Source organism: Salvia hispanica, chromosome 1 (genome assembly GCF_023119035.1).
Source record: "Salvia hispanica cultivar TCC Black 2014 chromosome 1, UniMelb_Shisp_WGS_1.0, whole genome shotgun sequence".
Classification (NCBI taxonomy): Eukaryota; Viridiplantae; Streptophyta; class Magnoliopsida; order Lamiales; family Lamiaceae; genus Salvia; species Salvia hispanica.
Window position 1 is genome coordinate 45759664 of NC_062965.1, and position 16872 is coordinate 45776535.

The window sequence follows — 16872 nt, forward strand, 5'->3', positions numbered from 1 at the left end:
TAAAAGATAGATCTATTGATTAAGGAGATAATTATGTTTATATTTTTTATTTTATTTTATTTATTGATTTTTTTCAAAATTCTTGATAAACATGAAAGATTTTGTTTAAATATATCTTTAATAATAAATATTTAAATTATAATTGTATATATTTTTTAAAATAATTATTTATTACTATTAATTTTGTATTATATTCGACCCCACGAGTTTTGATTCCTGGATCCGTCATTGTGTGCACATTTGGTCATGCAGATACCCTTATTTCCATCAAAATGTGCCCTATATTTTCAATTTCTTTGATGTTCACTTTGTTAGATATATTCAGTTTTGGGTCCAAATCTGTGTAAAAACAAGTGTCCAGTTTATGAGAATTGTTTCTCTTAGGCCCAAGATATAGGTTAGAAGCTTGCACTGTTCATCTGATATAAGCAATAACTAAAACTTGAGAAAGTCGTGATATACAATTTCGGGACGCCCAATTTTGGGAGAATTAGACAACAAAAAGGCAAATTTAACACCAAAACTTGCCCAATCACTGAACACCATGTTCAAAACAGATATGGTGGGCCATCCTGTGGCAATTCTCGATCAGTTTTAATTCATGAGATGAACAAATCTGATTAACTGAACTAGGGGCGGGTAGGTACGGTATACCTTACCGAAATCATCATACCGTATACCTTACCGTAAATACGGTATGCGAAAAAGTCATACATTTACCTTACCAAAGTTTTCGGTATACCAAAGTTCGATATACCTTATTTTCGGTATGACGAATTTCCAGACCGATACCGTATCTCATTTTCAGTATACCGTACCGAAGTTCGGTAAACCTTACTTTTGCGATATACCTGACTTTCAACATCAATTAAATTAGAAAATTAGAATTTTTAGAATATTAATTATATTTTATAATTTTAAAAACAAATTAAATATAATTTATTCATAATTATATTTATATTTCACAATAGATTATATAATTTTAAAATATATAAAATATATTTTATATATATTGTATTTATATTTTGTGGTATATACCTTGGTTTATGGTATATACCTTAATTTACAGTATATACCGAATTTCGGTATGCAGCGGTATACAGCGGTATTTGAAAATTCATACTGTTACCTTACCAGAATCTTTCGGTAAGATATCATACCGTACCGAAAGTCACGGTATACCAAAAATTCGGTATTTTCGGTATTTTTTCGATACGATAATTTCAGTATTTCGGTATTTTTCCCCAGCCCTAAACTGAACAGATGCGCACCATGTTTTTTTCTCTTTAAATTATTTTAGTTTTATACTATTAACTATATAATCGATCACCTTTAAATGAAATATTGTTATTTTTATTTATTAGTATTATTCACTTTTAGAAAATAATACTGATATTTCTACAAAATGAATCATTCAAAATATATAAAATAAATTATTATAATCATTCTTTTTTTAAAAACACATTTTACCCTTTAACAGTTTCTTTTACACTAATAATATAATTAACCATATCTAATGAGAATTTGTTATTTTTATTTATTATTAAACCTTCCAGAAAATAAATTTAGATATTTTTACAAAATTAAATTATTCAAAAATATTTAAAATAAAATATTACTATAATCATTCTTTTTTTAAAACACATTTTATACCCTTTAAATTATTATAAATTGAGGGAACATCTTTTTTGGTCCACGAACTTTGCCAAAGTATCATTTTAGGTCCGTGAATTTTAAAAATATCATTTGAGGTCTACCAACTATGGGTTAATATCAATTGAAGTACTATTTTACTATTTCCAATTTTTTTGGACGAAAATACCCTCAATATCTTTAAGGGTATATATTTTTATTAAACTTATTATATACTCATATTTTTTATAAATATATTTACTAGTATATATTTTTATTAGTATAAACGCTAAACATCAATCTACAGCAATCTATAGATTGCAGTCTAGTGTATTGGATATTGCAGGTCACATCATCTTGCAGTCTAGAGCATTGGATATTGCAGTCTAGCATATTGGATATTGCAGTCCGCGTAAATTCACCCTTGCGAATTTTTTATGATTGCCACATGACAGCTGATTATTCGTCCACGTATATAAATGATTGGCTAGAAATGGTGGTATGGTGTTGTTTTAAGAGGGGTTGTCATTTTAACACATCCCTAGTAAATATATTTATAAAAAACATGAGTATATGATATGTTTATCAAAAATATATACCCTTAAATATATTGAGGGTATTTTCGTTCAAAAAAACTTGAAAATAGTAAAAAAGTACTTCAATTGATATTAACCCATAGTTAGTAGACTTTAAATGATATTTTCAAAGTTCACGGACCTAAAATGATACTTTGTCAAAGTTCGTCGACTAAAAAAGATGTTCCCTCTTATAAATTTTACATTAATATTACATTAATAATATAATTAATCATATATAAATGAAAATTTGTATTTTTTTCATTTATGATTAATATAAAATAAATATAACTATTCTGAAACTAATTATTTTTACAGAACTTTGTGTACATCAATTCAATAAAACTGAGTATACATTAATATAACAACTATGTTCACAATAGGGGTCAGACCCAAAGATCAAAGGAATTAGCATGCTAAGGCTTCCTACAATCTAGATAACCAATTGCACTATCAACCCATTATTTTTTTACGTCGATATAATTTTTAAGTATAAATGCATATGCGAATTACGTTTTTACCAATTTGGCAAATAAAAAAAAAAAGGTTTCCATTTTAGGAACCTCTAATGGCGAAAGTATAAAACGAGTTGTTCTGGAGTTGATGTTTTGTTATATAAAGATGATGAGAATATGTACTCCATGAAGGAATTGACAGCGGAAGCGCGTTCGAATTTCTAATTTAACAATTAATCAAACTAATAAATCACATAATAATCTGATCTATTTAGCAGATTATTTAGACAAAATCTATTCGCGTAATTCTCACATGTATCATGCTCATAACTTGAATTGATCATGCTTTAAGTATATAGAAACCTAAAACATGCTTTTCTACGGAGCAGAAATAATACCTTATTAATTCTCCAAATAATTGATGATGGCTAGCGAACGTGACGCTTTGAATACTAGACCACAGATCTTCTCTCTAGTTCCCGAGCTGTACTCCAATATCAGTGTGGGCTGATCTCACCGGAATATTAGGACTTAAATAAAGAAGACAAAAGAAATCCTACTCCTAAGAGAAGAGAAATTCGAACACCTCTCTGTAGAGGGGGACGAAAATTTTGAGTAATAGTAACAATTATGATTTGTGTCTCCTTTATTCTCCTATTTATATTAAGTTCTATTTGGGCCCAGACAATGATCTATGAAAGGTTTTGGATATGGGCTCATCCAATTTACTTTTTACTAATTAAATTGAACCCACGATTTAATATAAGCTTTAATTGGAATTACGAGCAGCCACTACAGAAGTAATATTGAACTCTCCCCATCCAAATCCGAAATTATAAGTAATCCGGGTTTCCGTTTTAACTTTCATTTCCCGCGCCTAAGATAAAAATGTCTATTAATTAATTAATGTCTGCTATGGACTTAATTAATTAATTTCTTATTAATTCCAAGAGTGGACTTAACATGAAACGCTTATTTATTATTCATAGGGTGATCAAACTCCAACTAGCTAGGTTCCGAATAATAAAACCTTGTTTCGCGCTCCTCTTGAGGACATTATCAAACGAGACTCACCTCGCGCACGATTCAATATAATAGCAATCCTAGTACCGCTAGATATTAATCACCACTACCTAATATATTAGGATTATTGGGTTACGAAAAACCCGCACCATTTGATAAGTCAAAGTACTATATAATCAATACCGTATGCTCAATGCTAACCTACATTGATTAAGAAACAAATATTTATCAAGACCTCGCCTTTCAGTAGATAGCACAAAGACAAGTCTTGTTGTTAGATCCGTTCAGTGTTTTACCACACCAATGTCATCTTATTTCAGTAAGGCTTTAGAAATATGCGGACTGACATTGCAACCTTTTACGATGGATAGTCTAATTCCATCTAGGTCATGAAATTCTTCTTTTTCTTTGTTTAGGACTGACCGTGTTACCTTAAAGTGGACGCCGCCCACAACCGGTCTACTAAAACAAAGACTTAGACTTTGTTAAGTTAACTTGTACATTTAATCATGCAATTAACATCCATTAAATGTAAAACATAATAACATTATGACAGAAATAATCTGTTTTATTTCTTGAAAAATAAAATAAGAGTTTTACAGTATTCAATCACTCGAAACGTGATTTCTAGTATACAAACTCTAACACTCCATTTATTAAGTTTTCCGTTTTTCGACATGATGACATTGGGTTGTACATTTTTGCTGTTGTTAGCATTGGGTCTTATTAGCGGATTTTTATTTCTTCTTGACATGATTTTTTTTGTGTTTATTGTATTGCCCTTTCTATAAATTGCAAAGAAATCGAGTTCGAAATTTTAGAATGGAAATGGTCGAAGGGCAACTTGGAAAAATATTAGTCACAAATACGTATACAAATAGTGCTAACGGAATGGGTCATCACTATCAGATATTCTCTCTGTCAGCCATTAAATGTCTCATTTTTCCTTTCCTTTCCTTTCATCAATAAATATTTCATTTCATTTTTATTATTTTTGGTTAATGGACTCAATATTTACTAACTCATTCCACTCATATTTTATTATAGAGTGAACTACAAAAATGGTCCCTAGACTATGGGTTTATCTCGCCCATAGTCCCTGGACTTTAAAAATATCGTCAGTAGTCCCTGGACTAAGGGTTTATCTCGAAATTGGTCCTTTTGGCTTTTTTTGGTACGAAAATACCCTTTGATATTATTTTGGGGTGTTTGGGCAATTTGGTCTTTTTACACTTTTAACATTTTAAATCTGATATTATTTTAGTTATGTACTAACTTTGATATTATTTCAAATTTATCATCCTTTTTTTCCCTTTTTTCCATCCTTCACTTTGTTTCTTTATTTCAATATTAGATTTAATTTTACAAAATTTTAAATTTTAATTTTTAAATATCAATAAAAAATTTTAATTATAAAAATTATTAAATATTAAAAATTAATAGTTATAATCAATATTTGATAGTGTATAGAACTATGACAATGCCTTAGTTTTAATCAATATTTAATACTCCCTCTGTCCCACGTTACTTGAGTCATTTTTTTTTGCACTCGTTTTGGAAAAATAATAATAAATAGTTAAAATGGAGAGAAAAAAAGTAAGAGAGAGAATAATGTAGAGAAGAGTCTTAACTATATTATTTTTTTTTACTTTATTTTCTCTTCACTTTAATTATTTACTATTATTTTTTCAAAACGAGTGCAAAAAAGAAGTGACTCAAGTAACGTGGGACGAAGGGAGTAGCTTTAATCATAAATAGATTATATAACACAATTTATTCTGAAATAAATATGCATCTAATGTAAGACTAATATAATTTTCGTTTATTAATTTGAAAACAATCAAAATTTACTAGAAAATTTCAACAAAAATACTCCTATATAAAATTTTAAGTAGGATCAAATTTTTAGTCAACTTCATAATATTTAATCACAAGCAATTATAACAACCGAACGGAGGCTAAATAGAATAACTCTTATTTTTCCATCATGATTAATATTATTTTTCTGTACTTCTTCAATTCAATTGAATATTATATTAAATAACAAAAATTAATAGTTTTAATCAATATTTATAGTGTCCATGAATTAATAGTTTTTATTAAAAAAAATTATTGATATTTAAAAATCTAAATATTAAATTTAATTTTATAAAATGAAATCTAATATTGAAATAAAATAACAAATTCAGTGAAGGATAACAAAAATGAAGAATGATAATTTTGAAATAATATCAAAGTTAGTACATAACTAAAATAATATCAGATTTAAAATGTTAAAAGTGTAAAAAGACCAAATTGCCCAAACCCCCCAAAACAATATCAAAGGGTATTTTCGTACCAAAAAAAGCTAAAAGGACTAATTTCGAGATAAATCCTTAGTCCAGGGACTACTGGCGATATTTTTAAAGTCCAGGGACTATGGGCGAGATAAACCCATAGTCCAGGGATCATTTTTGTAGTTCACTCTTTAGTATAACTAGTATCTCCCCCGTGCTATACACGACATATTATATTTTCTTCCTTTTCTATTTATGTCATATTTTATTTTTAGAATAAGTTTTCTATCACATTAAAATAAAAATTATATTTTTCTTTTTCATGTCACACACAAAACAAAACTCCGTAAAATTCCATGCCGTCCCATAAATATGACATCTTTTATGGAACATGAGAGTATAGTATCAAATTATTATGCATAATAAATATTAATTAAAATCTTTTACACATCTATTACAAAAAATGTAAACACACGTCAACAACATATAATTAAGAAAATATATAATACTTCATTTATAAGTTTTGGAAGATATATGTACAAAGAGATCGTACTATATTTTAACTTATAAAATAAAAATACATAGTGACGCATATTTTTATAAAAATTTACTTATTAATATTACATTTAAATTGTAAACTTTATTTTAGTTTCATCTAAATCCAGTGGTGGACGCAGAAATTTGTTAGGGTAGAGGCTATATATTCAAATTTTGTATGGAATAATAATTTTCTTATACTTTTCTATTTTGGTAGGGGCTTTTACACATTAATTCACACAAATTATTAAAAAAATTGTAAGATTTTATAACTAAAAAAAAAAAATTGGGAAGGGCTAAGCCCTCCCCCTCATTATGTGTGTCCGCCAGTGTCTAAACCCTAAACCCTTAACTTGTAAAATAAAAATACAAAGTGACAAACACTTTTATAAAAATTTACTTATTAATATTACATTTAATTTGTAAACTTTATTTTAGTTTCATCAGTAGTATTTTCCACAAATTAATAATGTTTTAAACATCAATATGAAATAATTATTCCACAAATTATATGTAAAAAAAGCTATTATCAATACATTAAAGTAATTATACTAATATTATAGTCCAACACAATAATACTAATAAACTATGGCTTGAATTTATATGGAAAAAGTACAATTAAGTGATCAATAACCAAAAAAACCCGTCCTTTTTGAATAAAGTTGTTTCTCTTTGAATGAAATTTGTTGGGTTTGTGTTCCATACGAATGGTCGTATTGAATTATTGGCAAATTTGAAACTGTAGATTGTCATTGCAGGGAGTGATTCTACAGGTGTGTAAAGGATGTGTTAAAAAATGTGACAAATTAAGGTTTAGAATATGTTGACATGTGCACATTGTATAAGACTGATCGAACTACCTTGCCGAGGTATGATAATTTTGTTAATAGGAGTATGGCTCTATTTTTTCTCACAAAAAATTGAAAATAGAAATAATTATCCCTCCCTAATTTGATCACAAAGCTTAATTGGTAAGGTGCCGAGACATGTTCCTTGAATCCTATTGGTCTGCATAGAAAAAGAATATAGTAAAAATTAATGGTTTTAGATAAATAAGAAAAACTTAATAAGTAACGGAACACATAACTTACGATCATAGAAAATACGCGCACACCGGTCTCTGTTGACTGATTTAGTTATTGCTATGCTTTAGATCATGTAGGAATGTGAATTCCATGACTCCAATATTTTCCTGGTAAGATTACAATGTTAGGAACATATTAGTCACACCAAAAGAACGCTTACTTATACTCAAATAAATACACTATCATTGGCAAAGAGTAATAACCTATCGGAAAATATACTCTTTTTTTTCCGAGATTTCGTGATGTGATGGGAGGAGACAGTGAGTATGTGAATTATAAGGTAACACATAATACCTATTTACAGCAAAAAGTAGAAAGAAGCTATTATAAATGGATTAAATTATAGCATGATTGGGTTTAGGCTTCAGGGCTCCACATTAACAATATTAAAGATTTATATGTTAGAAAGTTGTAACTGACATTTCGTGAGAAGTTGTAATGTACGTTTAAAACTATAGTATAGAAATTTGCTTATACAATTTTCGCGGGTAGTAACTGACACTTTGCTTACCATCATTATAATAACTTAAAGTTTTGGCAGTAATTTTAATTTATTAGGGTGTAGAAAGCAGTTACAAAATTATGACTACCATATTTGAATATATTAATTCTACGTTAGGCCTGTCAAATCGGGTATAAAATTTCGGGTATCCGATCCCGAATTTCCCAAAATCTAATATCGATACCCGATCCGAAAATAATTTCGGATACCCAAATACCTGACTCGGGTATCTAGTCCCGATAAATCGGGTACCCAATCCCGATTTTGTATTTTTTAAAATTTTTTTAAGAAAATTAAAAATTCATAAGTTATAATATCCATTATTCATCCATAATAAACATCACAATTCAAACATTAATCCTAAATGTGACTTAAAAGTGAAGGATTTTGAGAGTATATTTAATTATTTAATTTTTTTAAATAAAAGAATAAATATTTAATTTATTAAATTAATAAAAAAAAATAAAAAAAATGGGGTAATTTGGGTATACCCGATCGGATATCGGGTAACCGGATAATCCAAAATCTTATACCCGAACCCGATCCCGAAATCCGAAAAATCGAATATCGGATATTCAATTACCCGATATTTCAGGTTTGGATACCCGATATTCGATATCCATTTTGACACCCCTATCTACATTTATATTGTTGATTAAAATCATAGGCATTAAACCTATCACTATAATTACTCAAAATTCCAAAACTTATACATATTTAAATTTATGCCCCAAAACTAATAAATATTCAGTATTAGGCTAAAACTCGCCTTTTATATATGTATAGATACTAATATATAAAAGTAGGATCTCAAACGCCCATAATCCAGGGATCATTTTTGTAGTTCACTCTTTATTATAATACTAATATATAAAAGTAGGATATCAAATTCACTATTTTTTTCTATTCACGTTTCTTCATAAATTTAACTACTAACATGAAAACAATTTTCAATACACATACCCAATATAAACCGATCTTTTATAAAAAAAATGATATAAGTATGTATTATGGTGGCGGGCACGACCTATCTATCAACACACCAACCAACTTAACTACCACAACGACCATTTGAACTTTTTTGAAATCAAAAGCATCAAAATTCCCCTCCATCTTCGGGTCTGCGTGTTTTCCTCCCTCTCTTCTCTCTTTCTTCTCTCTCCATTGTCCCAAATCCTCTAACAAGGTAAACACCATTCTCCAACACCCATGGATTCCCAAGAAAATGAACACACAAATGAAGAGGAGCCGCCACCTCCGCTCTCCTCCCCTCTCCCTCCCGATCTCTCCACAATCTCCTCCGAAATCGACCAATACATCTCGTCGCAGGAGTCCCTCCCCCCCGACGCCCCCACCATCATCGAGAAATTCCTGATGCTGGTGGAGGAGGAGATGGAGCCCTTCGACTCCACCGACGCCCCCCTCAAATGGACCCGCCTCAAAGAGGAGGACGCCTCTTGGTTCCTCCGAACCACCAACCGCGTTTCCTCCCTCGTCAAACTGCTGGCCGAGTTCCGATCCGATTACAAATACGCCTACACGATCAACCGCGCCGGCAGCGTGCTGCACCGCGCGATGTCGTATTTGGAGGGCGAATTCAAGGCCATTTTAGAGGATCACAGCAAGTCCCCTGGCTCCACCGCGGACCTAACGAGAGTATGCAGCGCCATGCTCAGAGGCGGCTACCAAGACGAGTGCTGCCACGTCTACTTCATCGTGCGGAGGAACGCGCTGGAGGAGAAGATCGTCCAGCAAGGACTGGAGAATGTCAGCATCGACGACATCCACAACAAGCCATGGGAGTCTCTCGAGAGAGACATCGAGGTCTGGATCATGAAATTCACCTCCTTCGCGAAAGACGAATTCCCGCCAGAACGGAATCTGTTAGATTCCGTTTTCGCGGGGGATTCAGATTCCTCCATCCCAGAGATCCTCCTCTCCGCCCTCACGTGCGGGATCACCAAGCACATCCTCAAATTCGCGGAGGCGGTGGCGCTCACGCACCGCTCCCCCGACAAGCTCTTCAAGTACCTCACCATATACGAGGCCGTCAGAGATGTCGTTGCCGGGATCGGGGCCCTGCTGGCGCAGGGCGTCGCGCCCGAGCTCAAAAACGAGGCGTTGATGATCAGAAGCCACCTCGGAGAGGCTATGATCTCAATCCTCACCGAGCTCGAAAACTCCATCAAGAACGACCACGGGAAGAACCCAGTTCCTGGTGGAGCCGTGCATCCAATCACAACCTACATCATGAATTACCTCGAATTCACTGCCATGTACAAGGACTCGCTCGAGCAAGTCTACCTCGAGCACCAGAGGCTCGAGGCGACCATTGCTGCTGCTGCTGCTGCCTCCACTGTTGATGCTGAAGGGGTTGTCGTTTCGCCTTTCCAGGCACAGATCCTCAAGATCATGGACTTGCTCCTCTCGAATCTCGAGGACAAGTCCAAATTCTACAAGGACACTTCCTTAACTTCAATCTTCATGATGAACAACGGGCGTTACATGCTTAAAAAGATCAAGAAATCAGGTGGGCTCCACAGCCTGCTAGCGGAAACGTGGTACCGGAAAATGTCGTCGGATCTCCGGACGTACCACAAGGGGTACCAGAGGGAGACGTGGGGGAAGCTCCTCGGGTTCCTGAACCCGGAGGGGCTGACGGGGAACAACAAGCACGTGAAGCCACTGCTGAAGGAGCGGTTCAAGAATTTCAACGCGCTGTTCGACGACATACGCAAGACGCAGACGAGTTGGGTGATCTCGGACGAGCAGCTGCAGTCGGAGCTGAGGGTTTCGATATCGAACATGGTGGTGCCGGCGTACAGGTCGTTTCTGGCGAGGTATAGTCAGATATTTTCGTCGGGGAGGCAGACGGAGAAGTACATCAAGCATCAGCCGGACGATGTTGAGACGGCCATCGAAGGCCTCTTTAGCGGCACTCCGGCCACGTCGGGAAAGAGGAAGCTATGAAGAGGCGGTTTGATGGAGAGGGGAATGATAATTTACTACTGCTTGTTTATGGTTTGGATTTGGAGTTTCAGGTGTAAATTTATGTTATGTAGTACTTGATCATAGATGCTTTTCTTCTAACTTTAGTGCTCCATTCATTTTGGAAATATTTGTAAATTTTGGAGTGGTCAATCTCACACAATAGCCTTTTCTGTCGCATGGAACTATATATACCCTGAATATAAAAAATTATTCGACTTCTTAAAACAATAAAAAGTAGTCATTTGTTTTCTTGCACAGGACTTCTCAAATTATCGCATTTTTCGAAAAAAAAAAAACTTTTTCAGCTTATTCAGTGTTATGGTTCTCTCCCTTAACTTGGTTATATATGATTACATGTAAGTATCCATTTAAAGATTATTAAAAAAAAAAAAAAACAAAGCACCCCTGATTATTGAACAAAATTACTTTCATTAAACTCCATGAACCTTCGTGGTCCTACTATACTACTCCATTTCAGCTAAATTATCCTAAACTTATTCAGCCTAATTACTTAGCATCATATATATCTTTAACTATTTTTTCATTGCATACAAGTACACATTTTGACTACGAATCTGACATACTTAGATTTTGCATGGCGTAAAAGGGGGTAGTTTTATATGAATTTGATCCCATTTCATTTAGTTCTGAGCGTGTTTATATATACTTCTCTATTATGTTAGTATTTTTACCATTTTATAAAGAATGTGTAGAAAAAGGTACAAAATATGTTCATATTAACAGCGTTGGTTCGAGACAATTTTTTGTCGATTTTGAAGTCCAATTAGTCCATAATTTTTACCATTTCCTTCGTTTTCGAAAGAACTTCGCATGGGTCTCTTAAACGTCTTAGTTGGAGTTCGATAGAGGAAGATATAGTTGTTTTAAAAGACTACTCGAAGTAGTGACAAAGAGATTTATAAATTAGTGAATTAAGATAATGGAGTGAGGACCTTTTAGTTTTGCCCAAAGTATAGCATAATCTTGTGAATTGATTAAATACCAATTGACAAAAACTTTGGTGCAGGAACGGCATAAATGCGCGCTCCACTAATTAAGGTAACTAGTTAGTATTAATTACGGTGGTTAAACAATAATTAAACTCTAAAAAACATGTTTTCTGCCTAATCTCTATTAGATAGGCGTTGTCTGTTAAATTAATTAATTACTCCACATGCAAAGACGGAATCAAATCATAATGCTAGACGCGTTATTTATGGTATAGTAGTTAAATGACTGAAATCAGAAAAATATAATTATGCAAAAAAACAATTAAATGCATGGCATACTGACATTGTAGAGTCAAAAAATAATTTCGTTTCCTTTGTTGTTTTGCGTGAAATAATTTAATAAAGCATATTATAAATATAAATGAATAAATGTAATGGTGTGGCGGTGTATCTATCGAGATATTCGGACATCACAGTGTTCTAGACAAAATATAGCTGAAGCTGATTCATCAGAATCGAGAGATTCTCTACTCTACACCCCTTTAAATTGAATCACCGTCGCCGCTGTCGGTGTCGGTGCCGGGAAACATGACCTCAAAATCTACGGCGCGCCGCCGCCGCCGGATTTCCGTGCCTCTTCTCCTCATCCTGATCGCGATATCCACCATTTTCGGCCTCCTCACCACGGATCTCAGGTCGATTGATCCGTCGCCCAAGCTCCAGATTAGGAACAAGGCGTCGGAGATCTTCGTGGAGGAGGCGTTTCCAGCTAATTCGACGGCGGATAAGGTGGAAGGAGCTGAGGGCGGGAGGAAATGCGCGACGGTGGAAGAGATGGGAGATATCTTCAGCAGAGGCTATGCGGAGGAGAGTATTAGAGTCAGAACATTGATTCATCACCACTTCCAAACCAACGGTGCGTTTTTTTTTTGTGGTTGATATTTATGATTAATTAATTGCATTTTTTAAATGTGTTGTAGATATAAGTAACTGATTTATTTATAAATGGTGTTTTAATTGAACATTTGAACTGTGTTGTGGAGGATTTGGATTTTTGTATAGTTACCATGTGTTTTGGAGTTTTGATAAATTGAGGATTTGTGTGTGAGGAATGATTCACTGAGTATTCAATTTCAGGTGCCTCGAGGGTGCGAAATCTCCCTCCCGAGCAATTCTGCAACCACGGCTTTGTGATTGGGAAAGCATCGGAAGCCGGTTTGGGAAACGAGTTGTATAAGATACTTACTGCTGCTGCGTTGAGCGTGATGCTGAACCGGTCATTGATAATCGGCCAAACCAGGCATATTGGTTCTCTCTCAAGCCTTTCTGTTTGTTGGATTTTATTTGATATTTCATTGAGAAAAAGAGAGGAGAAATCCGAAGAATACACTAGTTGCTCTGTTCACGTTTGTTACGTTTGTTTACATCGTGCTAGATAAAGAATGAAATAAAACGTGATGGATCGGTCTTGCCATGTCGGGAAGATACTTAAATTTTGTGTTAGATCTTTGCGCACTGCAGCTAACTTCCGCTGTGTACTATTATCTTTCAGGGATAAGTACCCTTTTGGCGATTACATCTCCTACTCCAACGTAACATTTACATTAAAAGAAGTGAAACATTTGTGGAGACATAATCGTTGTCTGACAAAATACAAAAGGCACTTAACGATGAGGATTGACGATTTCCAGAAGCCAACACGAACAGATGTTCTCTGTAGTAACTGGAGAGAATGGGAGCAACCTATCATATGGTAACTTGGAATGTCAAATAAGGCCGGAATTAATTATCTGTTGTTACTTGAATGATTATTGATGAACCGCTCTCTAATTAGGTTCCAGAACACGACGGATGCTGTGGCTGCCCAGTTTTTCTTGAAGAACGTACATCCCGAGATGAGGGACGCTGCCTCGGATTTATTTGGAAGGCCGGAAAATCTTCAGTACCGAGCTAATGTGTTCGGTGAGATTATGAGGATCCTGATTTCTCCTTCGAGAGATGTGGAAAATGCAGTAAGTTGGGCTCTTAGTGGCGGGAGCGATCCGGATATAGTACTCCACATGCGGATGATGATGAATAGGTACCTCAGCTAAACTAATCGTGAATGATCTTTTACATTTATAGTTTATCTTCCAATGCCATAATTCCTGCAAGTGGCTCGTTGATTATACATTTGCACGACTTTGTTTCTGTTAATTAATGCCACAAAATACTTTCTGCCACGAGCTTCTTCTATTAAATTGGAAAACTCAAATTTGTTCGAGTTGCATAAATGAGTTAATTTTGCAGATCGGTTAGAGCAATGCAGGCGGCGGTGGATTGCCTAAGGAAAGCTCTCCTTAATCTTCCAATTTTATCGAAACCAAAAATTGTCTTGGTTTCTGATACCCCTTCCATGGTGAAAAATATTGCAATAACTTTAGAAGAATTTGCAGAGGTAACGTCTCAACTTGAGAGGATTCATTAGTCAACATTTTCTTGATTCGTTGTTCAATCACAACATACATGAGACGTAACTTTGATTTTGATAGACTTGTCCCCTTGCTCTCCCTGGTTTCGATTTTGCAGGTCATACACTTCGATTATGAAAAGTTCGAAGGAAATATTTCAGGTAACTCAAAGTCAAGCATCATGAATTTCAGAACAAAGGACTGGGGTCCCGCACCTAGATGGGTGGCCTTTGTCGATTTCTTTCTGGCATCACGCGCTAAACATGCCGTCATTTCTGGAGCTCACCGACGTGTTGGGACAACGTATGCTCAGCTGATCGCAGCACTTGCAGCTGCATACCGACTAGGTAAATCCGAGTAGCTTAACATCCAACAAAAATACATATGATCTGACAAAAATTTACACTGGATTCTGTCCACAGATGAGAACTCGTCTCTAAACTCGAGCATCACGTTCCTTAGCAGCTTCCAAAGTCCGTTGCTTTTGGAGGGTTTGAAGAGACAGATCGGGTGGGGGCACGTGTGGAACCGATTTGCTGGGCCCCTAAGCTGTCGTGGGCAGCCTCGCCAATGCGCTCTAACACCTATTCTTCCATCGGCTTGGTGGGACGGGCTTTGGCAGTCGCCCATCCCACGAGATGTGCAAAGGATGGAAGCGTACGGCATGAAGCTCTCGGGCTTTGGGACGTCCGATGACAGCCGCCTCAGTAGATTCTGTAAGTCGCGGACAAATTCTGTTGTAGTAACTCGACTCATCTAGGCATGCGATTCTCTGCAGCCATATTTTTGTTTTATTTTTTTTATTTGATCTTCATTTTTGTTGTGCTTTTATTAATTCATTCATTTACGGTAATTGTAGAACACAATGCATATCTGTATCTGGCTCTAGAAGTCAACTTGTAGGCTGTAGCACGATAAATATTTAAGTTTCTAACATTACATATATACTAGTATTAAATTACTATTAAATTGTTTCTGCTTTTGGGTTTTAGTATTAGATTTGCAAATTAGATTTCATGTTTGTTATTTTTTAGTGGGTCAAACTAAAAAGTATCCATACCAAAAGTTCGAGCGGACCGCTCAGGGGATTTTGGTGCTTGTTTTGCATTTTATGCTATTTTTAATCCTTTGTTTATGGGCTCCTATATATAGACCTCTTACTCATTTTGTAAATCAGCTTGTTTATGAATTATTGAAGAACACTCTTTTGTGAGATTTTATTCAATTCCTATATCGTAGGTTGTTTGTTTAGTTCTTGGAGATCCATCAAGTCTAGGTATGCATCAATGGCTTGTGTATCCATGGTGTAGTGAAGTCATAGGATAATTAGATCAGTGAAAGTTGCGTAAGATTGTCATCATCTTTTTGATGGAGGTCTTAAGGTCCTAGATCTAATTATTCATCACATATATTTTTCCCTTTTCTAATCTCCCATCAATTTCATTTTGGATGTAGCCTAAAAGACTAGATCCAACCTATCATTTGTTTATGTATTTGTGTTAATTTTGAGATAAGTCATTTTTGACATTCTCTAAGGTTATAAATTTGGATCTACAATATAGGGATCTTTATTATATATCGTGTCCTACTAATGATTCTTTTACATATGAAATTATAGAATATTCCAAAAAATTAGGAGCTCCTAAAGGCTTCGCTTACAGTGGAATGGAGTACAAGATATTTGGCTGTAGGGAATAACTACAATCTTAGTCAAATTAATTTAAAAAGTAGGAAATAAAGTAATTCCGACTAATTTTCCGCTTGATCTTGGACTTACCCAATTAAAATTTAAGTCTGAAATATAATAATGCAGGGATCGTACAATTTGCTGAATAACAACGATGGTTCTAAATATATACTCGTTGTTCCCGAAAAATAGAAACTCTTTTATTTTTAGTCGTCTGTCCCTTAAAAATAAAAACTTTCTAAACAATCTGAAATATGAATACAATTTTTCTAAACAAATAAATATTTATAAATTAATTATTTCCTTGTTTTCTTACTAATTTGATATTTTTTGATATATCCATCGTATATTTTTGTTATGTACTTTTTATATGTGCTAAATATATTTTTATTTACGCTGTTGATTTTGTTAATGACGTAGATGTGTATATATTAATAAATAATATAATAATAAATATAGAATTTTAAAGATTAATAAATAAATAATAAATAAGATAAGATAATTTTAATTACTATTTAGCTCGATAAACCTGCTTACAGTTTGGATTGTAAATATTTAAGCCGATAATATTTTAGCCTTAGCCCACAACCTGAATATGATTGACCTGAAATCCGATAGACAGGCCCGATTCACATCCCTACTAGCAACATTTAAATTCACAGAGCTGAGAGCTAGTATATCAAAAGCAAGACGTGCTTGTATTCTAATT

The 16872-nt window shown here is 34.1% G+C and overlaps 2 protein-coding genes across 2 annotated transcripts; both read left to right on the forward strand.

Moving 5' to 3' along the window:
- Positions 1-9218: 9218 nt before the first annotated feature.
- Positions 9219-11203, forward strand: LOC125223407 (exocyst complex component EXO70B1-like). Its single transcript, XM_048126923.1, has one exon. The coding sequence runs from the start codon at positions 9295-9297 to the stop codon at positions 11053-11055; it is 1761 nt and encodes a 586-aa protein (XP_047982880.1). The 5' UTR covers positions 9219-9294; the 3' UTR covers positions 11056-11203.
- Positions 11204-12485: 1282 nt separating this feature from the next.
- On the forward strand, positions 12486-15445 carry LOC125201782. The gene is made up of 7 exons (XM_048100030.1): positions 12486-12942; positions 13164-13326; positions 13579-13779; positions 13861-14106; positions 14316-14463; positions 14595-14823; positions 14899-15445. Exons 1-7 carry the CDS (start codon positions 12615-12617, stop codon positions 15234-15236), a joined length of 1653 nt encoding a protein of 550 aa, XP_047955987.1. The 5' UTR covers positions 12486-12614; the 3' UTR covers positions 15237-15445.
- Positions 15446-16872: the final 1427 nt, after the last annotated feature.

What these genes read in the sequence shown, in the direction of transcription:
- LOC125223407 (XM_048126923.1), top strand. Translation starts at nt 9,295, where the DNA reads ATGGATTCCCAAGAAAATGAACACACAAATGAAGAGGAGCCGCCACCT.
- LOC125201782 (XM_048100030.1), top strand. Translation starts at nt 12,615, where the DNA reads ATGACCTCAAAATCTACGGCGCGCCGCCGCCGCCGGATTTCCGTGCCT. An exon ending in TGGGAGCAACCTATCATATG is followed by an intron (nt 13,780 to 13,860) that starts GTAACTTGGAAT and finishes CTCTCTAATTAG; the next exon opens with GTTCCAGAACACGACGGATG. An exon ending in CTTTAGAAGAATTTGCAGAG is followed by an intron (nt 14,464 to 14,594) that starts GTAACGTCTCAA and finishes TCGATTTTGCAG; the next exon opens with GTCATACACTTCGATTATGA.